Source organism: Humulus lupulus, chromosome 1, assembly GCF_963169125.1.
Source record: "Humulus lupulus chromosome 1, drHumLupu1.1, whole genome shotgun sequence".
In the NCBI taxonomy this organism is placed as follows: domain Eukaryota; kingdom Viridiplantae; phylum Streptophyta; class Magnoliopsida; order Rosales; family Cannabaceae; genus Humulus; species Humulus lupulus.
The window spans coordinates 310726022-310749070 of NC_084793.1; the positions used below are offsets into that span (position 1 = coordinate 310726022).

The 23049-nt window shown below is 39.6% G+C and overlaps 3 protein-coding genes across 3 annotated transcripts; 2 read left to right on the plus strand and 1 right to left on the minus strand.

Moving 5' to 3' along the window:
* Nucleotides 1–6584: 6584 nt before the first annotated feature.
* On the minus strand, nt 6585–8701 carry LOC133812953 (pentatricopeptide repeat-containing protein At2g17525, mitochondrial). Its single transcript, XM_062246811.1, has one exon. The coding sequence runs from the start codon at nt 8467–8469 to the stop codon at nt 6592–6594; it is 1878 nt and encodes a 625-aa protein (XP_062102795.1). The 5' UTR covers nt 8470–8701; the 3' UTR covers nt 6585–6591.
* Nucleotides 8690–15272, plus strand: LOC133812952 (exosome complex exonuclease RRP44 homolog A). The gene is made up of 24 exons (XM_062246810.1): nt 8690–8836; nt 8946–9086; nt 9178–9332; nt 9420–9475; nt 9565–9687; nt 9816–9946; nt 10048–10288; nt 10439–10583; nt 10792–11032; nt 11185–11341; nt 11421–11489; nt 11717–11842; nt 12072–12124; nt 12517–12623; nt 12775–12829; nt 12931–13030; nt 13141–13252; nt 13743–13863; nt 13963–14022; nt 14115–14220; nt 14319–14414; nt 14555–14636; nt 14733–14798; nt 14887–15272. Exons 1-24 carry the CDS (start codon nt 8783–8785, stop codon nt 15086–15088), a joined length of 2799 nt encoding a protein of 932 aa, XP_062102794.1. The 5' UTR covers nt 8690–8782; the 3' UTR covers nt 15089–15272.
* A 1945-nt stretch (nt 15273–17217) lies between these two features.
* On the plus strand, nt 17218–19161 carry LOC133812954 (beta-amyrin 28-monooxygenase-like). Its single transcript, XM_062246812.1, has 2 exons — nt 17218–18234; nt 18330–19161. Exons 1-2 carry the CDS (start codon nt 17271–17273, stop codon nt 18842–18844), a joined length of 1479 nt encoding a protein of 492 aa, XP_062102796.1. The 5' UTR covers nt 17218–17270; the 3' UTR covers nt 18845–19161.
* The last annotated feature ends 3888 nt before the right edge of the window (nt 19162–23049 follow it).

Sequence of the window (23049 nt, forward strand, 5' to 3'; positions counted from 1 at the left end):
TGGTTTTGGACCATTGGGGAGTTTGGGAACTTTAATTTAATGATTTGGGAATGTTTATACATGTTTTTGGGAGGTTTTAAAAGGTTAGAAACGAAGAAAAATGGCTGCCCCGAAGTTGGGCCGCGGCCCTGGTTCGATGAAGCTGGTGGCAGGGTTTGTTCCTGCTGGGCGCCGCGGCCCTATGCATTGGGTGCCGCGGCCCTTGCTTCAGAGTGGGCTGGGGGCTGCGGCTCAAGGTTCCAGGGCCGCGGCTCAGGCAAACTTTCGAGCCCGTTTGCGTGTTTTGACCCTGGGAACATGGTTTTTGGCCTTGGGATCATTCCTACTATCCGGATTAGTGAGGATTGATGTCTTGAAGGCTAAGTTTTAGTTCAAGGGTTGATTTTAGAACTTGAACTCATTGGATCACCATTTGTGGTTGTGACTAGGTTAACACTAGAGACTTGGAATCGGGATCGTGCTTGTGGCTCATTTGTTGGTAACCTGTGCTTGGACCAAAGGTAAGAAAACTGTACCCCATATGTGACATGCATGGTTATGTTTGATGCATATTGGATGTTTAAATGTAAACATTGATAGCATAATGAATGCTTGGAAATCTTGCCCATTTGCATATGATTATTATTGAGGCATGCTGGTTGGTTAAATGTGATGCATGTGATGCATGAGAAACATGTGATTAGGGCATGCCATGAATGATGAATATGAGATTGGCCAGAGCTTGAGTCTCTGAGTTTGTGCATGATCATAATTATGCTAGCAACTGTTTAGTAAGCATGTTGAATGCCTTATTCTTGGATAATTGGCATATGATACACATTGATAGCATTGCTTACTTGTGCATGGTACTGACTACTTAGTCAGATTTGGCAAAGGTGCTAGTATCAACTGTGAAGTTGTGACTCATTAGTCAGGTTCGGCAGTGGTACTGGGCACTGGTCACACAGGGCTGGCTCATTAGTCAGAATTGGCAAAGGTGATAGTATCAACTGTGAAGCCGTGACTCACTAGTCAGGTTCGGCAGTGGTACTGGGCACTGGTCACATCGTGCTAACTCACTAGTCATGACAACCCTAGTGTGTTTAGTGCAAGCTATGTCGATTGGACCTAATCGACCCTCTGCATTGAATGACTCAAAGAGCGTTAGTGCAGGACCGACCTCAAGTTCGATGAATATAAACAAGCATTTATCTAGCCAAAGGCTAGTCATTTAGAGCCATTGCAGGTGTAACGCCCTGGCTACCCCAGAACAGTTACGGAGAACGGTGAACCGGAAATTTGACTCGCTACCCGAGTCCTTTGGCTAAAAACGTGATCTAAGTGTTATTATCAGGTTAAGGTGGAAAACCAGTAAAAGGAAAGGGTACTTTTCATTAAGTAAATAAACTGCTCATGAGCCTTTTAAAATGTTTACAAGTAGTTCGTATTACAAAAGAGTCGCTACAGTTTCAGATTTACAAACTCCGCCGGCCTAAGCGGCAAAAATAGGGTAAACCCCTAGTCCCTCTGAGAACTCCTCGACCGTGGCGGTTAAGCGGCCCTGTATGTACATCACATCGCCCAAGCTCTCCACTCAAGGCTAGCCAAGCTTTTCCTTTCCTTTACCTGCACCACGTAGCACCCATGAGCCAAGGCCCAGCAAGAAAACACAATAAGATACGGTATAATATCAACAACGATCATAATAATCATCCAGGATTATCAGTCCGACTATTAGGTGACATTAGCCAAAAGTCACAGTAATGAGCATCGCTCCCTCTAGCCATGTGACGATAGGGTCACCAGGGCTTAATCGATAAGTGTTTCATTCATAAGTTTGTTCAGAACAGGTGCATGGTGATTGGTCACCAACATAACCTTCCTCACGACTCTAGAGCCGAAACTATGGACAACGTCCCTTAGCCACGTGACAAACGGTCACCGGGGTCATATACCTTGGCTATAGTCATCTGGTCGTAGACCAGGCAAGCGCTTGTAAGTTTCTTCGACCTTAGGTCGGTCTCGCATTAATGCCATAGAGCCACTCAATGCGTGATCATCGACTTTAGAGTCGGTCCCTGACTAGTCAGTGTCTTAAACAGGTGATTAGCAATCATTAGCATTTGATATGCAATCCACGTTCACATATAACAAACAACATGCCTCAATATCAAACCATGCATGCCATATACCTGTACAGGGTGCAACTGTGTCCATACACTGTTTTCTTACCTCAAGTTCGAGCGAGAAGTATGATAAAGACGACCCCTGAGAACGATCGGTCTTTTAGTTCCTTAGCGGTTACCTAATCACAACCAATTATAACCTCCATTAATGAGAATCCACAATAATAGGGTCTTAACCTAAGCACCATCCTCGGGACCTCGAAACATGCCCACACGGTGAGTAGAATCGATCCCGGGCCTTAAGGATTGAAACCCCAAGTCAAAAACCCTTAAAAACACTCAAAACGGGGTTTGGAAGGAACAGGGTAGCGCTACAGCGCTATACCCCTAGCGCTACAGCGCTAAACACAGAACCGCCCAAGTGCCAGAAACCCTCCTGAGGAGCGCTATAGCGCCCTAGGGTGGGCGCTGTAGCGCTACCTCCAGCCCAAAACTTCCCTGAACTGACCTTCTTCATCTCCTTCGATTCTAACTCGATTCCCAAGCTTCCAAAGCCTATTCTTGATGCCAAATGAACCCAAAAACCATCCCAAACATCACAAGCATGGGAACCCTAGCCAAAACTCCCAACAAAACCCATGAATTCGCCCTAAACATTTCAGCTGCAAAACAAAACTAAAACAGAGCAAACCAGAGAAAATATGGTTAGAAACTTACCCAAAGCTTGGCTTACGAAGCTCTTCAATAATGGAACACACTCCCAAACTCCCAAGGCTTGCTTCCCAAGCTAGAATCCTCAAAGTTGGCTCAAAAACCACAAAGAACAGAGAGAAAAAGAAGGTACGGGAGAACTCTCAAAGATACTCTGTTTTTCCATCACCTTTCTCAGCTAAATAAGGTTATATCTATCCTAGGGGTGAAATGACCATTTTACCCCTAGGTCAATTAATGGTTTCTAAAGACTCCCAAGGGCATTTTTGGTACTTTCCTCCTAACTCGTTAATCATAATTAACGCTCTCCAATTCCCGTTATTCTCAATAATCTCAAACACCAATAATTCACATCCCGTTACCCCTTTATCTCCTGGTAACGCTCTAACCATCAAAGTCACCCCGAGACTCAAACCAAGTCCCGACACTTAAACCTGTTGTGACTAAACCGCTAATCAATAACTACGATCGTCTCATGTCGAACAGCTCGAACAAACCCACATCATAATGTGGTCTCACATATATCATCGACATGCATACAATTAACATTATATTATAACATAATTCTCATAAACATGCATAAACACGTTAAATGGCAAAATTAAACAATTATGGCCCTCCCGGCCTACAAATCCAGCCGTTAAACCACATTAGGGAATCCGGGGCATTACAGCAGGAAAGCCTAGGTAACGGTGTTGTTACACGGCTATGGGCACTGGGCCCTAGTGACTTGGTTGTCAGTCACTCAGTATGGTTTACGAGGACCTCAAAGTGATATTCACTCATCTGATTAGAGCTATGAGCTTTGTATGATCATTTTGATCATCATATGCATGACTTGGGCACTGAGGCCCCTAGTGACTTGCTTGTTGGTCACTCAGTATGGTTTACCAGAACCTATTGAAGGCTAGAGGCTTACCCAACAACCAGCCTTCCATTTGAATTAGTGACTTGCTTGTCCGTCACTCAGCATGGTTTACCAGAACCTGTTGAAGGTTAAAAGCTTACCCAACAACCAGCCTTCCACTTGAGTTAGTGACTCGCTTGTCGGTCACTCAGCATGGTTTATTAGAACCTCAAGTGTTGCGACACTCATCTGATTAGGATTGACTTGATAGTCCTCCAATTCAGAAGGCCAGGATTTCCTATCCTGGATACCCCAACATTGTTTGAGGTCATTTGCATGCTTGAATAAAGTTATGTTTGCTAGGCATGCCAGATATGATTTGATATCATGATACGACTGTTCATGAGCATATGAATTTTCTTGCTGGGCTTCGGCTCACGGGTGCTTTGTGGTGCAGGTAAAGGCAAAAGGAAGCTGGACCATCCTTGAGTTGGAGAGCTTAGGTGATGACGTGTACATATGCAGCTGCTCGACCAATACTTGGGCGAGGTTTGAAAGTGGAACTAGGGCTGAACCCTGTTTTGCCGCTTAGAACGGCCTGTTGTAAATATTCTTTTGTAATAGACTCTGAAATTATATTTTTGGGATCCCAATGTATATGTTAAACGTTCTAGTGAAACGTTATATCCTAACCAAAGTTTTTAACCCCTAAACCGCTAATCATACTTAGTTACACGTCTATGGCCAAATGACTCGATTAGCGACTTTAGCACTGTTTGCAATGTGCACTGTAGCGGTCCCTGGAGTTGGGGCGTTACAGTAATATAATTGAGTGGGAATGTTAATTATAGATATGAACATCTATAGCTTCTGATGAAGAAGTGAAACGATGATTTCCTTTTAGTTTGGTTCAAGGTGTTAAATGATAGAGATCTCATTTCAATAATTAAATTAGTTTACTGAAATATCATTTACAAGGAACTAAGTGTTTTAAGGATAAAATACAATGAGGGGTAAAACTGTATTTTAGTCCTATCTCATTATAGACCGTCTATAGAGGATTGAGTGACAATTATAGTTGTAACAATGGATAATTAATAGCGTATCTATATTTGTTATAGAGCGTTCTATGAATTCAAGAGTGCAATTCCGTGTCTATAGTGGAGTCACGATGAATTAATAAGTTAGTAAATTTATTTGTTAGATTTATGATAACTTATTGGAGCTTGATTTCATAGGCCTATGGTCTCCATTGTACCTTGGATAAAATCATCTATATAGTCTCAATTAATTGATTTAATCATCAATTAGACTTATCAAAGTTGACCAGGTCAATTTTGAATAGTTTCACAGAGTTGTGTAATTTTGAGAAGAAAAGAGAAATTATGGTAGATTTATTAATTAAGATAAATTGGTATCTAAATTAATAAATAAGTTTAAATAAATGTTCAAATTATAAATAATTAATTTGATAAAAAATTTAAATAATTATTTAATTAATTAAATCAATAAAAAAATAATACATGCCTTGATTTTAAGTCCAATGGACTTATAATCAAATAGGAAATTTCACGGGCCTATAGCCCATGATAATTTTGACCTACGGCTTCAAAATGACTATTATTTTATTGATTTTTTAATTAAATTAAATGACCTAATTGAGTATATAAAAGAAGTGCTTAGAGAGAAGTCAAAACATAAGTCACAAGTCAGATTTTCTGATAGTTTTAGATTCTCTCTAAACACAAGTCATTTTTTAAGCCTCTTTGTTATTTTCACTTCTTCTCTCTAAATCTATCTCATGTGTTGAGAATTGCCCACACTAGTCTAGGTGGTTCTAAGGATACATTAGAAGATTGTGAAGAAAATAGAAGATTGGTTCAGTTTCTTGATAATAATCTGCGACAGAGAAGATACAAGAGTTAGAGAAACTGAAGGAATGACTCATTAATTCCGCTGTGTATACTATAAGTATTCTATTCTTTGTTTTTCTTTGAATTCAATTTTAGAAAACATGTTTTAGGCTATCTCGTATTAATTTGTTTAATATTAGATATCCATGAAAATAAATAAAGATCTTGTATAAGCCAATCTAACACTTGTTACTTGTATGTGGAACGACTGCTTTTGGACGTAAACAAACCACCAAACCCGAATAAACTGTCCAAACCAAACCGAAAAAACAGACAAAAAATGCAGCTCGACAAAAGTTCAAACCGCCCAATTATTATATTGGGTGTTTTGAAAATTATACCAACCCGCCCAATATAATCTGAATAAAACGATTAAGAGTTTTTTTTCTTCATTTATACCTACATATATTACATATATTATATGTAATATTAAATATTGTTTTTAATTTTTTAACATGTTTTAAAATTTCAATTTAGAATAATATATTTAAGTTTAGAAAAATATATACAATACTTTTTAATTTGTTGAATCTAATTATTTTTACATTTGAAAAAAAAACTTAAAATTAGTTTGAGTGATTGGTTGATTAAAATATGTTATAATCCACTAAACAAACGTGAACACCCTATAAACAAAACAATGAATAAAATTTCATTTCAAAAAAATTTAAAGAATGTTTAGGACCCCCAAAAAAAAGTTATCTTCAAAACATCAGTTAAATAACTTGAACTCTCTGAATTAAATTTACTTGTTGAAAAATATTAGTGCAAGATTTCTGCTTTGTGGTATGAACGAGCACGATGTCAAATCTGTTGTTAAAGAAACTCCATCAGAGGTCAAGAGTAGCTTCTCTCTTTGGATTTGTCTTCCAAAGTTGAATAATTTGGAAAGCTTGAACTCTAGACATACCAATGGAAAAAACCTCCATAAACATTCCAACCACTACAATATTACCTCGGTGGTAACATGACACTTGTGACTTGTCAATAGAAAAAAAAAAACAGACAAACCGAATTAAGTGTTTATTATGTAGTCAAGCAACTTATTTACATGGAATATGTGGCGTGTCTCTTGATATAAACAAAGAAGCAATGAACTCCATTCAAAATAACCAGGAACTATTCCATTCTCTATCATTTGTGTTAATACTTTTGAAGCCTTGTGAAGATCTCCCTGCCTGCAAATGGCAAGAATCACAGCATTGTAGCTGCCTGCATCGAGCGTGCATCCTCGCCCAACCATGTCTTCGATCAACCTCACTGCACTATCACTTTTGCCTTGCCTGCAAAACCCGTGCACAAGCGCATTCAATGTTGAAGCAGCGGGAGAGGAGCAGCCATGGCTAATCATCTCGTTCATCAACTCAAAAGCTTCCCGAACACGCCCTTCTTCGCAAAAGCCATGAATCAACCAGCTGTAAACCACAGCACTTGGAGCTCCACCTTCTTCAACCATCTCATCATAAATGGTCTTTGCATCCTCTATTTTTCTCTCCTTGCACAAGTCTAAAATCCTCAAACTCTTGTCAACAACTCTAGGAAATAATTTCCCCATGTTGGCCAAAAACTCAAGTGCTTCATCTGTTCGATTTTGTTTATACAGACCATGTAGAATACTATTATAAGGACTAATTTGTCCACACTCTCTGCTCTCCTCCATTAGTTGCAGGATCCGAAATCCATCTTCTGTCCTCCCAACCGAGCACAAACCTCTCATCAATGTATCATAAGTAACAAAATTCCTTTTGACCCCATCTGTCTTCATATCATTAAACAAATCCAGAGCTGAATCCAACATCCTAAACTCACACAGTCCAGATATTAACAAATTGTATGTCTCCACATTGGGAAGGCAGCCTTTGGCCTCCATCTCCTTCAAAATTCTATGTCCAACTCTTACTTTTCCTAAGGCAACAAAACCTTTGATTAAGGTGTTATAAGCCACAACATCAACTGTGCCTCCCTTACTCTCCCATGTCTCTAAAATCTCAACGGCCTCGGATGTACGGCCCGAGCGGCAGAGAAGTTCCAACACCTTGGTTACAGGAACAATGTCTGGTACAAGTCCTGAGGAGTAGCATTTGTGTAGTAGCACCAGAGCTTGTACCAAGTTGTCTTCAGCGCAATAAGCACATATGAGGACATTAAAGGTGACATCACTAGGCTTTTCCATGTCGTTCATCAAGCTCCTTGCCCTGCCCACTTTCCCATTCTTGCATAAAGCATGAAGCAATGTGTTGTAGATGATAGCATTGGGAATGACTCCCCTGGACTTGATCACTTGCAGAAGCTTGAAAGCATCTGCAATTCGATTGGTGGAGCAGAGTCCTTTCATCAAGATACCAAAGGTGTAATCGTCCCCAAGAACTCCAGCAGCCATCATCTTCTTCCTGTAGAATTCTCTAGCTATGTCTATGTTGTCCTTGACTAGCACATTGAGTATGGAGTTGAAAATCTTGAGAGAAGGCTTTCCATGAAACCTGGAAACAAAGGCCAGGACTTTGATTAGTTGTGGGGTCATGCGAGCTCGGCCAAGTCCTCGAATGAGAGTGAGGAAAATATCCTCATCAGGGGGTGAGCCAATGGTGGAAGGCATTTCGTCGAGCAGGTGGTGGACAGTGTCGAAACGACGAAAAGTACAAAGCTTGTGAATCAAAGCTCGGTAGGTGGATTGAGAATGGTTGAAGTTGGGAAGTTTGGATGCCCATCGGAAGGTTTGGAGAGCTTGGGAAGCAGAGGGTTGGTCTAGGATGAGCTGAGCAATGTGGTGGTGGGTTGGGGGCGGAATGGAAGAAGAAGAAGAAGAAGAAGAAGAAGAAAAAGAGAAAACACAAAGACTGAAACTTTTAAGGTAAAGCTTTCGTGGGTCACTGGATTTGGACAGTATGGGCATCGAATGCTTAGTTCAAATCTACAATGAAACTAGTTTCTGTAAATAAAAAAAGGTCGAATCTTTCATCGTCGGAGGATGAGGATGAGTAGTCCGGCGGCGGAGTATCGAGAGCCCAATTTATTTATTAATGGGCCTGCGAGAGCTGAAGCCCAACCTTCTTCTCCGGCCCATTAAGAAGTTCTTTTCTTCTTCTCTACTTCATATAATCATATTCATAATTCTCACTCCGCCTCTGTTTTGGGTGCTCAGAAATCTACTCCGACGGAACAAGAGAGGGGTTTTAGCTTTAAAGTTTCAATTTTTACTTACAATCATGTTGCACAGCAAATCTTTCGTCAAGAAGAGCCGTGGCGGAAAAGTCACCAAGGTTGGTCTCTATAACTCTGTAATATAGTATGTGTATATATATATATATATTTATGTGTGTGTGTATATTTGGAATAAACCCTAATTAGTATCTTCTTCTTCGTCTCCAGGTGGTGAGAGAGCACTATCTTCGTGATGATATCTACTGCGGAGCTTCAATTTGCAAACTTTGCGATTCTAAAGATGCTCGCTTGACTGCTTCCTCTGCTTCTCCTATTCTCGTCATTGATACTAATGTCGTTCTCAATCAGGTTTCTTCCTATGTACTCCTTTTTGTTTACCAATATCATTAGATTATAGATTGAGTTTGAAAACAACAACTTGTTTGGCATTACATTATAGATTGATTTACTTGAGAACCCGGCCATTGAGGATGTCGTTTTACTATCCATTGTGCTAGAAGAAGTTAAGAATAAGAACTTGTCCATTTACAACAGACTTAGAGCTCTTTGCATTCCTTCTAGGAAATTCTTTGTTTTCTCTAATGAACATCACAAGTAAGCAACTTCTTTTTCTGTCCTTTTCTTTTCTTCATCTTATAATATAATATATGGCTCATAGTTACTTTTCTACCATCTCTGCAGAGATACATATGTTAAGCAAATGGAAGGAGAGACTAAAAATGATCGAAATGATAGAGGTTTGCAAAGCCTTTGCCATGATTATCATTTTTGTTTAAAAAGTTTTGGTTGTAAATTCCGGGTTTAACATGGAAAGACCTTGTTACAGCAATTCGAGTGGCTGCTCATTGGTATCAAACTCATCTCAGTGGCGCAGCTAGAGTTCTACTTATTACTAATGATAGAGAGAATAAGAGGAAGGCCATTGAAGAGGGCATTTCTGCAGAGACAAGTATGCACCTATCGTCTTTTCGATTTGGCATTTGCATCTTCCTATACCATGACTGATCATCACCTGAAAAATTTGTGGCATCACTCTGTTTACAGAGCTCACTTCTCTAATATTTGTCTTTCTTTCAGTTGAATCGTATGTGAAATCATTGGGTCGACCTGATTTGCTTGACCAGCTTGTGCATCCTTCGTCCGAAGATGTAAAAATGGATGAGGTTGAAGATTTGAGGCCATCAAAAAAGAAAATAATTTATTCGGAGGTTTGTTTATATGCTGAATTCCCTGCCTTTTTACATTCTTACTTTTTAAGCTTCATGAAACAAATATTGTTCTTTCTAATAATCTTTGTCACTCTCTCTAGCATAAGCCCATGTCCGAGATTACTTCTGGCTTGCATCGTGGTATATATCATCAAGGAAAACTTCGTGTAAATCGTTACAACCCCTTTGAAGCATATGTTGGAAGCGAGAGTATTGGTGATGAGATTATAATTTATGGGCGCTCAAACATGAATAGAGCTTTTGATGGGGATATAGTGGCTGTGGAACTCTTGCCTAAAGATCAATGGCATGAGGAGAAATCATTGTCTATAGCCGAAGAAGGTATGTTCATTGCTAAAATAAATAATAAAGAAAAATTGGTGCCTCCTAAAAGGTATCATAATTATTTGACATGCAAACATGTCTAAGAGTTCTATCCTTTATCTCTCATGGCTATACATGGTTGTTGCATTTAAATTTACTTCCTTGCAGAGGACGAGGAAGAAGGTGTTCACCTAGTTCCAGGTAGTGCTGATGATGCTCCTAGAAATACTTCTCAAGGTCAAGATGAAACAGCACTAACCTCATCTCGTCCATCTGGTCGTGTCATTGGTGTTATAAAGAGGAACTGGCATTCGTAAGTTGACTTTAATCCATAGCATTGTCCAACTTTTGAATCTGGTTTTGGTTATAGCTGTTATCTGGCTTCTCTAATGGTTGCTAAAAGTGTGGTGCTTGCTTATTACTTATTTCTCAATTATAAACTTAAAATGCTTTGCCCACACATATCCATTTACATACTGGTTATGCTAGGTTTAGTGTAATATAATTTTAAATTTGTGCAGTTATTGTGGATCTTTGGAGCCGATGCCCTTGCCTGCAGGTAGTGGAGGTGTTGCCCATGCCTTGTTTGTCTCAAAAGATCGCAGAGTTCCTAAAATTCGAATCCAAACTCGACAGCTTGTGAACCTTTTGGACAAGAGAATAATTGTGGCAGTTGATTCTTGGGACTGTCTATCTCGATACCCTTCTGGACATTATGTACGAACCATTGGGGAAATTGGTGATAGAGATACTGAAACTGAGGTATGTCGTAAGGGGTTCATATATTTATTCGGCAGGGCAATTAATTCGCTTATCTTTTCAAACCTATTAAATATCGTATTGTCTGACTCTTTGAGACCCGAAGGATGAAGTTTTAGATGTATCCAAACCACTTTACCTTGTGGATTATGCAGGTTGTCTTGATTGAAAATGATATTAACTCGCGACCCTTTTCTTCTCAAGTTCTGGCATGCTTGCCACCTTTGCCATGGTCGGTGTCTTCTGAAGACTTGTCAAATCCTATTCGGCAGGATCTTCGACATTTACGTGTATTTAGTGTCGACCCTCCAGGTATGCAACCTAGGTGAATATTATGGAACTTTCAGATATTAGACGCCACTATAATCAATGACATACTTCGGTTGTGCAGGATGTACGGATATTGATGATACCCTGCACTGTACAGCTCTTCCAAATGGAAATTTTGAAGTTGGTGTCCGTATCCTTTAACTTCTTGATACTGATAATCTTTATGTTAGTAAACTGAGCTGCTGTGCTTCAGTTCAGGGGCAACACAAATTCTTGACTATATGCACCAATATATATGTATATATTTTGGCTAGAAACCACACGCTAATCCTGTTATGTTGTGTTTCCTGCCAATTCCTACTGAAATGTACAAGCTATGTTTATTTTGTAAAGTTAACCTTTAATCACGTCCTCTAGATATTGCTGATGTTACTAATTTTGTGCACCCGGGCACCCCACTTGATGATGAGGCTTCACAAAGGGGTACATCTGTCTACCTTGTTGAACGACGAATTGACATGCTTCCTAAACCTCTGACAGAAGGTATTTACTACTTGAGTTTTAATATGGTGATACAAAATTTAAACATTGTGTTTAAATTTGTGAAATATTCCTTAGACATGTATGAAGACAGGCAATACAACTTACCACCCATATTAATGATAGTAACAACATTGATAAAAGATTACAGCGTGCTATTAAAGGACTGACTATTATCAGGATTGGTTGCTTTTTTACCTAAAACTCACACAGATGTCTATATATTTTGCAGATATATGTTCTCTTAGAGCTGACGTGGAAAGGCTAGCTTTTTCTGTCATATGGGTATATGCAACCTATTTAGTTATTCCGATTTTATATCTTCGAATTTTATTTCCTTTTCATTTTACTATAATGGCATCTTAATTTTTTTTTTATATGAAGTTGAACTCGGTGCATTTTTGCAGCTCTATTTTTTTTTATATATATGTATGATTAATAAATAGTAGTTTTCCATTGTCTCTCTGCTGTTAGACATTGATTTATACTGTGATCAAACTGTTGGCCTAGTATGTAATCATGTTTGTTTCAAGGTTTCTAATGAACTACTTATTTTTCTAATTATTAAAAATATCTCGATAATTATGTGTACCGGATAGTGGATAGACCTTAACTTACCGTTTGGTAGTGCTCAAAATTTCTTCACATGCTCTTGATGTTGGTGGCATAAATTTCAGGAGATGACACCTGAAGCAGATATTATTTCAACAAGATACACAAAAAGTGTCATTAAATCATCTGCATCATTATCTTATATTGAAGCTCAGGCAAGGATGGATGATAGGTGATATTCTGTTCTGACATATGTAGTTATTATAAAAATAGTTTATCCTTGTAGTGGTTTTGATCCATTTCATGCTTAGAAATGTGTATTTTCCTCTTAACAGTTGTGTTTGTTATTAATAATTCCTGATCGCTTTCATATTATCTTGCAGTCGATTGATGGATCCATTAACTACAGATTTAAGAAACATGAATGTTTTAGCGAAGGTATGCACATATTGAGATGATATTTAATCAGATTTATGAGTTAAATGAGTGTGATTTGCATCTGGACTTCTGCTAATAATTATGCTTTTGTAATGCTGTAGACAATGAGACAGAGACGGATTGAAAGAGGAGCCTTAACACTTGCTTCTGCTGAAGTCAAATTTCAAATCGACACTGAGACTCACGACCCTCTTGATATTGGTAAGTCAAATTACTGTGGTGACTTGTACGAATAACTAAGAATTTCTTGTTTTATGTCGTTTATTTATTTATTTTTTGGTTTGTTTCTCATCCATGAATCATTTCTGTAGGTATGTACCAGATTCGGGAAGCGAATCAGATGGTTGAGGAGTTTATGCTTGCTGCTAATGTCTCGGTTGCAGAAAAGATACTTAAAGAATTCCCTCTATGCTCTCTATTAAGGTAAACCGGCTTATTTACTGCTAATTGGGATTTCTATGATGAGATACAGTAGGTTTAAGTTTAAATTTTGAAAAGTGCGGAAGGTTTTCATTGTTTAGATTATTCTGAACTGTCTGTTAATGTTAGTTAGGGTAGATAGATGTGATGAGTAAGAAAAGTTTTTATATTGACGCATCTAGCATATTAAATTGAAAATTGCTATGGGGTCCATATGAACTCCATTGCATCCAGTAGTTTGATCAATGCATAGGTTATGTAGATTTTTTTTTAAAAAAAAAGAAAAGGGTACACTTTGGAAAGAAGAAGAAATGAGGTATGGTCCCAGCTCAGGCACTACACTGTTTATATGACCTGTTAGATTTTCTTCCAAATTGTGTTGCCGGAGTTGGCCTTGCTTTACTTGTGCACATTGGTATTTGTGACATGCTGGCGTAACTTTTTATTTCATTATCTTATATGTTCTTTGCTGGCATTGGTCATGCGTGTGTAGGCGGCATCCTACTCCAACAAGAGAGATGCTTGAACCTTTGCTGCGTACGGCTGCTGCTGTTGGACTCAACTTGGATGTTTCGTCCTCAAAAGCTCTGGCTGATTCGCTTGATTCTGCTGTGGCAAGTCTTGTCCCCATATGCAATAATTCCTCCCACCATATTCACACACTTGTACACTATATTTTAAGCTTTTAACTAAATACTTAAAATGTTTTTCAGGGCAATGATCCATATTTTAACAAGCTGATTCGCATACTTGCTACCAGATGCATGACACAGGTATATAATAGTTGATTCAGAAATAACCTTGAAATTCATCCCCACTATTTTGCTAACTAACTGTATTGCTTCCCCTGGATTATTAAATGTAGGCAGTATATTTCTGTAGTGGAGATCTTAGCCCTCCGGAATATCTTCATTACGGGCTTGCATCACCTCTATATACTCATTTTACATCTCCTATCAGAAGATATGCAGGTAGTAACAATTCTAATGTCATACCATTTTCTGCGCTGAGCTTGATCACGAGCGCATTATTGTTTGAACTTTGAATGTAAAACATTCCTTTCTTGCAGATGTTATAGTGCACAGGCTGCTTGCTGCCTCGCTTGGGATACACAAGCTTCCCACAGTATTCCAAGACAGACCGCAACTAACTAGTATTTCTGACAGTATGGACAATCTTACACTGAACTTTTTGTTGCGACATATCATTTATTTTTAATATTACCCCAGATAGTCGATTTTCTTAATCTGTCTGCTATGTATATTGAGCTTAAAGATGGCTTTGCTTCTCTTAAATTTCCTTCAGATTTAAATTATCGGCACAGAAATGCTCAGATGGCAAGTCGGGCCTCAGTAGAGCTTCACACTGTCATTTTCTTCAGAAAACGGTATGTACCATGCTATATCTTTCTCACCTCCTCAAACTATTTTCATGTCTGTTGCTCACATGATCGGTATGTAATGATATTTGGTGACGCGCACAGGCCCACAGACACAGAGGCCAGAATAGTGAAGATAAGAGCCAATGGATTCATCGTATTCGTTCCCAAGTATGTTGTTGTCACAGCTATAAGTTTTGTATTTGGTTTGTCAAATCGAGGATTTTCAGGATGATTTTTGTTTGTTTGTCGGGTGCAGGTATGGCATCGAAGGGCCTGTATACTTGACCCAGAAAAGCGAGAAGGGAGGAGGAGAGTGGTTTGTAGATGAGCAGGAGCAGAAGATAAAAAAGATGGATGGTAGCCTTTCATTCAGCGTTCTGCAGGCTGTTAATATTCATTTGGAGGTTGTGGAACCCCAACCCAATAGACCAAAATTACAGCTTAGCCTTCTGATCTGATTTTTATTTTTGAAATTTTGTCTCTTAGATGAGTTATTATTGATTTGGGATATATAAGAAGCTGTGTGTGCTGTTTGAGCTGTGGAGCTAATGAATGTGCAACTCCAAATGCGCATAGAAAAATTGTACAGTTTTTTGGTGTAATTGGATCAATTTAATTTGTTGGTTTTGGATTGAACTTGCAGTGCATGAGCTTGTGCTATTATACATTTTTGAGTTTTTTTTTTTAATGCAAAATGCATGTGTGATGTAAGTGAATTAGATAAAAATAAGAGGGCTGGAGGTAAGAGATGGAAGACCACCAAAAATTAAAGTATTTTCGGTACAAATTTTTAATGTTAGTTAGGGTAGATAGGCGTGATGAGTAAGAAAAGTTTTTATTGCAAGATGACTTAGTGGCAAGTGTTGTGCATAGTTTTAGCATGTGTCCCAATATGCCATGTGTAGGGAATGGACTTAACTAATTTGTGTGGAAAAAATAAGTTAGGCTAATAGGTAATATTAAACATCTCCAATGAAGTGTCAAATTTTTCCATAAACGTTAATGACGCTTATTGGGATCTGACACTGCAGGTGTCTAATCGCTTTCTCTCGCTTTCTCGAGGCTTGAGAACCTTCAGCTCGAAGAGGTAGCTCAAAAAGCAAAATTCCAATCGTTGCTAAAAATACCAGCACTCGAGAATCTCTATTACTTGTTGAGGAAGTCATAAGGCATGCGTGCCTACCTACCTCTGACAAATTTGATAGTTGCATGGGAAAGTGGTTGTCTCCTTTGTACAACCAACAAAGAAGATATGCATAGTAACATAATCGCACTTGGGAAGTGGTGATGCACTGCCTGACACTGTTCGCTATTTTCCCATACTGTGTTAGTACACCGGACGTTAAGAAATGTTATAATTAGTTCTGATTAACGAGCGTTAAGCGTCCTAAGCTGCCTATAAATAAGGATGGTGTCTCATTGTAAAAGCAAACCAAAATACTACCAAATTGCAAATTCGAAGAGAACTTGAGCAAGTTCTTAAGTCAATAACATTGACTCGTGGACTAGGGTCTTTTTAAAGGCTGAACCACGTAAAAATCTTGTTGTTTGCCTTTGTTCTTAGCTTCTAAATCTCTCTAAATTGTAGTTAGCAAAAACTAGGGCATCAACAATACTAATTTGTATCTTAAAATACTATTGTGCATTGGAGCACAATTATTCATTTTTTGTGCCAAATTTAGCACTATATTTTGATCATATGTTGAAGATAATCTTATTCATAATTGATAATAACTATTAATATTATTGTAGCTTGTGAATTTTACAATTAGAGAATCGAGATAGTAGGTATTGACAATGGAAATAATAAGGAAAAAAATAATTAGAAGAGATAATTTCAACAATTGAATCAGTAAATAATTGAATGATAAGTAATAGAATGAAAAACAAAGCAGTAAATGTGCGGTAATGTGTGACTAATTTAGGATAACGGTAGAAGGATAGAGAAATAAGTAAGAGAGTGATAGATTATATTATATAGTAATGGTAGACATACACAAAAGTCATAATAAATATGACTAATTGGTAAAAACGATCTTTTTTTTTCAAGTCTTGTTGCACTCTCGTCTAGTTTTGATAATATTGACCAACTGTCTAATAAATTTTGACCAATTGTCGGAATATTTTGAATAACTGTCTAATAAATTTTGACTAATTGTCTGAAGTGTGAGATGCTATTTTGTAAAAAAATTCAAAACTAAGTCATAGTGCAAAATAATTTCAAAAAATAAGTCATTTTCACAAAGTGTCCTAAAAATATAGATTTTAGTCAATTATTTTTTAGTGGCATGGGACCCCATTACTTTAGATCAAATTAATCACACATTATAGGGGGTGGCATATTTTTTTAATTACGAGTATCCACTAAAACTCAAATTTCCTTATCAACAAGGAGCATTGTTCATATTCATTCAACTAATAATATATTATAGGTGGTTGGCCAGTGGTAGAACTAGAAGGATCCAAAACTAGAGATGACTTTAGACACCTATTACCAACTCATATATGGAAGTTTAATTTGTGCACGTACTTGGTTTATTGGCCTATAAATATATCCCACAATATATCTCTTACTATAACCAAGAGAGTGAGAGTGAGAAAGAGAGGTATATCATCATCAAATACATTGTTAATATTAGTATGGAGCACTTGGTATCGGTCGCCCTAGTGCAAGGATTCATGGCATTAGTTTTCATGGCCTTGTTTGTATTATTCTACAAGCACACATCTCCCTTCGTCGGCAACCTGCCGCCAGGCAAAATTGGATACCCAATATTCGGTGAGACCATGGAGTTCCTCTCCACCGGATCGAAAGGCCACCCTGAAAAGTTCATCTTCGACCGCATGGCCAACTTCTGCTCCAGCATCTTCAAGACCTCACTCCTCGGAGAGCCGGTTGCTGTTTTCTGTGGCTCCACAGGCAATAAGTTCCTATTCTCTAACGAAAACAAGCTTGTCACTACATGGTGGCCAAGCTCCGTCCAGAAACTCTTCCCCGCTACCACTGAGCAGACCACTACTGCATCTCAGGAGGCCAAGAAGTTACGCAAGATCGTCCATCCGTTCTTGAAGCCCGACGCTGTCCGAGGCTACATCGGCATCATGGACACCGTAGCCCAGCGCCACTTCGCCGACAACTTGGAAAGTAGCGGTGGCGAAGTTGTTGCCTTCTCTCTGGCCAAACAATTAACCTTCTGGATAGCTGCCAGGGTGTTCCTCAGCCTCGACGACCCCAAGGAGATACGTAAGTTTGAGGAGCCCCTCAAGCTATTGGTCTCCGGAGTGTACTCCATCCCCATCAACCTCCCAGGGACCACCTTCCACCGCGCCCTTAAGGCGTCTTTTTACCTCAGGAAAGAGGTTATTAAGATAATCAAGCAGAGAAAGGTTGAGTTGGCGGAGGGCAAGGCCAACCCCTCGCAGGACATCTTGTCCCACATGCTTGTCACCTGCACCGACGATGGCCAATGCTGGACCGACCTGGACATTGCCTGCAGGATTATCGGACTCCTCAGCGGCGGCTACGACACCACCAGTTCCGTCTGTACCATTATTGTCAAGTATTTGGCCGAGCTTCCCCATGTGTACGAGGCCGTCTACACAGGTTAATTAATCTAGTATAATATAATCAAACAGTATTACTTATATATATATATGTGTGTGTGTGTGTTATGATGATATTAATTGGTGATCCAACAGAACAAATGGAGATAAAAAAGGCAAAGAGGAGAGGCGCAGGAGAGCTGTTGAACTGGGATGAGTTGCAGAAGATGAAGTACTCATGGAATGTGGCCCAGGAAGTGCTCCGAGTGGCTCCTCCGTTGCAGGGGACTTTCCGTGAAGCCCTGGACGACTTCGTGTTCAACGGCTACACCATTCCAAAGGGGTGGAAGCTGTACTGGAGCGCCAACTCCACCCACAAGAACCCGGACTACTTCCCCCAACCGGACAAGTTTGACCCCACCCGGTTCGAGGGGAATGGCCCTGCACCGTATACGTTCGTGCCGTTCGGAGGTGGACCCAGGATTTGCCCGGGGAAAGATTATGCGCGGCTAGTGATCCTGGTGTTCATACACCACTTGGTCACGCGCTACAGGTGGGAGAAGATCATTCCCGACGAGAACACCGTCGTCGATCCCTTGCCCATCCCCGCCAATGGCCTTCCCATCCGCCTCATTCCCCACCCTCACCTCACCACCACCACCATGCACTGATCGATTAATAGCATCATCATCCATCCATCCATGCACGGACACCACTACCTTGCACTTTGCTTCCCTTAATAAATATTATGAGTATGGCTAACTAAGCAAATAATATGCTTTGGACAAGCTAAATAACAACACTGGTATATTATTATCTTACCTCATGTAATGTGTATTGTCTTTGTAATTTTGTTTCTTTTTCATTTTACTATAATGGCACCGTGGCTTTCCTTATTTTGGGTGGCTTGTATGGAAGTACCCATTTTTACTTGAGAAAGTGAACTAAGATATTATAGTTGTTATTGACAATTTAGTCATATTTTGGAGCTTTATTTCCTTTTCATTGTGCATTTTTGCAGTCATGAAATATCAGTTTCCCAAGGTCTCATATCTAATTTTGTCTCTTAGTCATAAATGAGTTGTTATCATTAATTTGACTTGTGGAGCTATATGAATGTGTTATTATTAACTTGGTACATTTAGATGCAACTTGATCAATGTGATTTTTTTTTTCTTTTTGATTCAAGTCTTCTTGTGTGAGCTTGTTTATTACAACAACAGCCAGATATGATATAGAAGCGTACTCTCATAACTTTTGCTATTGTACATTATCTGAAGACAAAATTGATAGGCCTCCTATTACATTTATGTACACTAGGAGAAATAAGGGGGAGGGAAAAGTTCAGGGGTAATTGCTGTCCAATTAGTAAGGGTCAATGAAAGGTAGTTATGTGAGTTGTGTTTGGGTGGGAGTAGGGTACATGGGAGTATAGTGAGGTCATAGTATATAAAGGATAGTAAATAGACCATTTGAGGTAGGCTAGAATTGGTGATTGTAACCTCTTTTGGGAGAGACCAGGCTCTCGAACACCTGGGTTTCAGTGAAACAATATTTGATAACTCTACGATTTAGAGTTATTTTTATATCTTTAAACTTGATTTTTGAACCAAACAAAAGAGTAATGAGTTTTTATTTCTTGTAATTGCGTTCAATTTAGTGTGTCTGTGTAGTAAGGGACCTTGTGTTTGTATTGTCATATGTTTGAGTGATTTATGTAATTTATTGTATGTGCTAAGCAGGAAAGGAAGCTGAAATAAGTGATCGGGAACTTTGGAATAAAAAAAAAGGTAACAACAAGTCTGGAAAATGCATGTTGCTATTCTATCATTGCCGTAACAACTACACGTAGCAATTGGCAGAGCCCAGGAAGGAAACGTGACTAACTTCCAGCTGGATTTAATGAGACATAATAGGCGCTGAGGTGGCCAGAATTTTGTACAACTTAGTCAGCTGGATGACGTGGCAGAATAGAGGGGCAAGATAGACTTTGACTTTCTAATTAGGGTAAAGCAAGTACCCTAAAAGGAGGGGGCAGCCGAAAAGAAAGGAGACCCATTATTGAAGATATTCTGAATTGTTTTGAGAGAAGTACACAGAGAAAAGAGAGGACGAAAACAGAGAAAGGAGTACCAAAAAGAGGAGAAGAAGGCAGACGCACTAAGGGGGGACTTGAGCTCACCAACTCATCTCTCTCTCTCTCTAATCTTTCCCTCTCATTTTGTATTATTTTTCTATCTAGTTTTTCTGCTCAAACTCTATGGAACTTCTACTTTCTGGTTATGTGTTTGTAATTTCAGTTATGAACTAAGTTTTTAAGAGATTTGGGTGGTTATGAACCCTTTGTATGAAGTAATATTTTGAATGCATGGTTAGAGTAATTATATCATTGTTCAATTAAATGTGCTGGAATGTTGATTGAATGTTATGTACTGGCCATATTTAACATTTATTAAGCTGGATCTAACTTGGAAAAGTAAAACCCAGCTGAGCCCATTTAATTGATGCAAGAACTTGCCTAGTTTAGGTAATTTTGAGTAGTGGAATAGGAATATTTTGCTGCCTTGTATAACTGGAGATTTGGTGCTTGTTGGATTGTTTATAACTTGATTTAATGCAGGAATGTGTTGAGGGGGTTATAGATAATATACTGTAAATTTTGGGAAAAATTTGCTGGGCATTTATGAAATCTGTTAACTTTGACATAATTGCTGAACCATTGCTGTAACAACTGGAACGAAGCAGAGGGGAATTAACCACCCAGATCCATTTTCACACATATGAAATTTACGCAGAATTACTTCATTTGGTCTCTAATTTTTAGTTTAATTAAATTTGAATATTTACATTTAATTCTAGAATTAATCACTCAATTATTCTCTTGAATGGGTTACTTTATTTTAAATTGTTTTTAGTTGATATTGCGTTTATTTAGTTTAAAAGTCCCTGTGGAGACGAACTTTGATACTTTATCACTGTATTACTTGTTTGTGACTGTGTATACTTGCGCATATTTTAATCGTTAGAATTTTCACAACAATATTTCTTTCATTATTTCTGCATTTTGTTTTGCTGCTATCTACCATTTTCTTGCTGTTTGGGTGCTTAGAGGTAGGACTATCCTATCAAATTGGTATCAAAGCAATCGATTTCCATGGGACCGAAAAAGGATTTGCAGAGTGACGTGTTGGAAGAGAAGATTGAGTTGCTGCAATCAGATTTTAGGAGAGAATTGGAGGAATTACGATTGGAATTTCAGCACCTTCCTAAGGAGCTAGAATCGATGAAGACCGAAGTGCTGAGGCTGCCGGCGATGGAGAAGAAGATGGATTTCTTGGTGGCTCACTTGGCCCAGCTGCTTCAAGCTTCGGGGAAGCCAGCAGGAGGATCATCGGCCATGGAGTCCGATCGTCAGCGAAGGGCATTGGAAGAGGAGAATTTGTCTGGGGCGCGAACAACACAACCAGGGGAACATAATTTTTCCCCAGTGCCTCCGATTAGTGGGGAACCATCCAGTTGGCCTCATGAACAACACCACCAGTCGTCAGAGCCAATGTATGCAGGCCATAATTTTGGCCATGATTTTCGGCCACCGAGAATGGAGCTACCACTGTTTTCAGGGGAGAATCCGGACGGCTGGGTTTACAGAGCAGAACGTTATTTTCTGCTGATGCACATGACGAAGCCTCAAATGCTAGAAACGGCAATCATCGGGCTCGATGGCGATGCATTGACGTGGTTCCAGTGGGAGAATCAACGCCGACCGATTCCGTCTTGGGCTAGTTTGAAACAACAAATCCTCCTCCCTTTTAGGGCTTCGCTGGTGGGTTCGGTCTCAGAAGAGCTTATGTCCGTCACACAGACCACAACAGTTCGGGACTATCGCTTGAGATGGGAGATGTTAGCGTCTCGGGTACTCGATGTACCAGATCACGTCCTAGAGGGAAGCTTTGTTCGTGGGCTTCAGGAAAATATCAAAGCAGCCTTGCACATACTTCAGCCCGTGGGCTTGGCCAGTATCATGGATACGGCCCAACGAATAGAAGAGGGCCATCAACTTCTACAAACGGGCCAGCCCATTCGCCCAGCAATGGCCAAACAAACTCTCAGCCCAATCACACTAACCCGAAACTCACAGAACCCCTTTCCCGTGAAACCCCCTGTAACATCCCCGACCCCTTCATCTTCTCAGGCAGCGGCATCCACGAGAATCAGTTCAGTGCGGGAGATTAAAACTCAACCATTTCGCAGATTGACTGAGTCCGAGTATCAGGACAAACGGGCTAGAGGAGTGTGTTTTCGCTGTGACAAGAAATTTCACCGTGGCCATGAATGTGAGCAGAAATTTCTACAAGTTCTGTTATTGTCGGATGAGGACGAATCCTTTCAAATGGAGGAATCGCCACCCCCTTCCCCGGAGGCAGAAGAAACCTGTGAATCTGAAGAGACGCTGGCCACCCTTTCCTTAAACTCCCTCATAGGCATCTCATCGGCACACACCATGAAGTTGGCAGGGCATATTGGAAATCGACCAGTAATGGTCTTAATTGACAGTGGAGCGACCCATAATTTTATTTCAACGGAGATTGTGGCAGCAGTGGGGATTCCTATCACAGCTACGACGTGTTACGGTGTGCTCTTAGGGACGGGGGGAAAGGTCCGAACAGAGGGAATTTGTGCTCATGTAGAGCTCGATTTGGGAGCATTGCGGGTCGTCACAGATTTTTTACCATTGGAGCTCGGGGGGGCAGATGTGATCGTTGGTATTAAGTGGTTGGAGACACTTGGGAACATGCAGGTCAATTGGAGGTCGATGGTGATGAAATTTGAGATGGCTGGGTCTTGGATTACATTACAAGGAGATCCTAGTTTATGC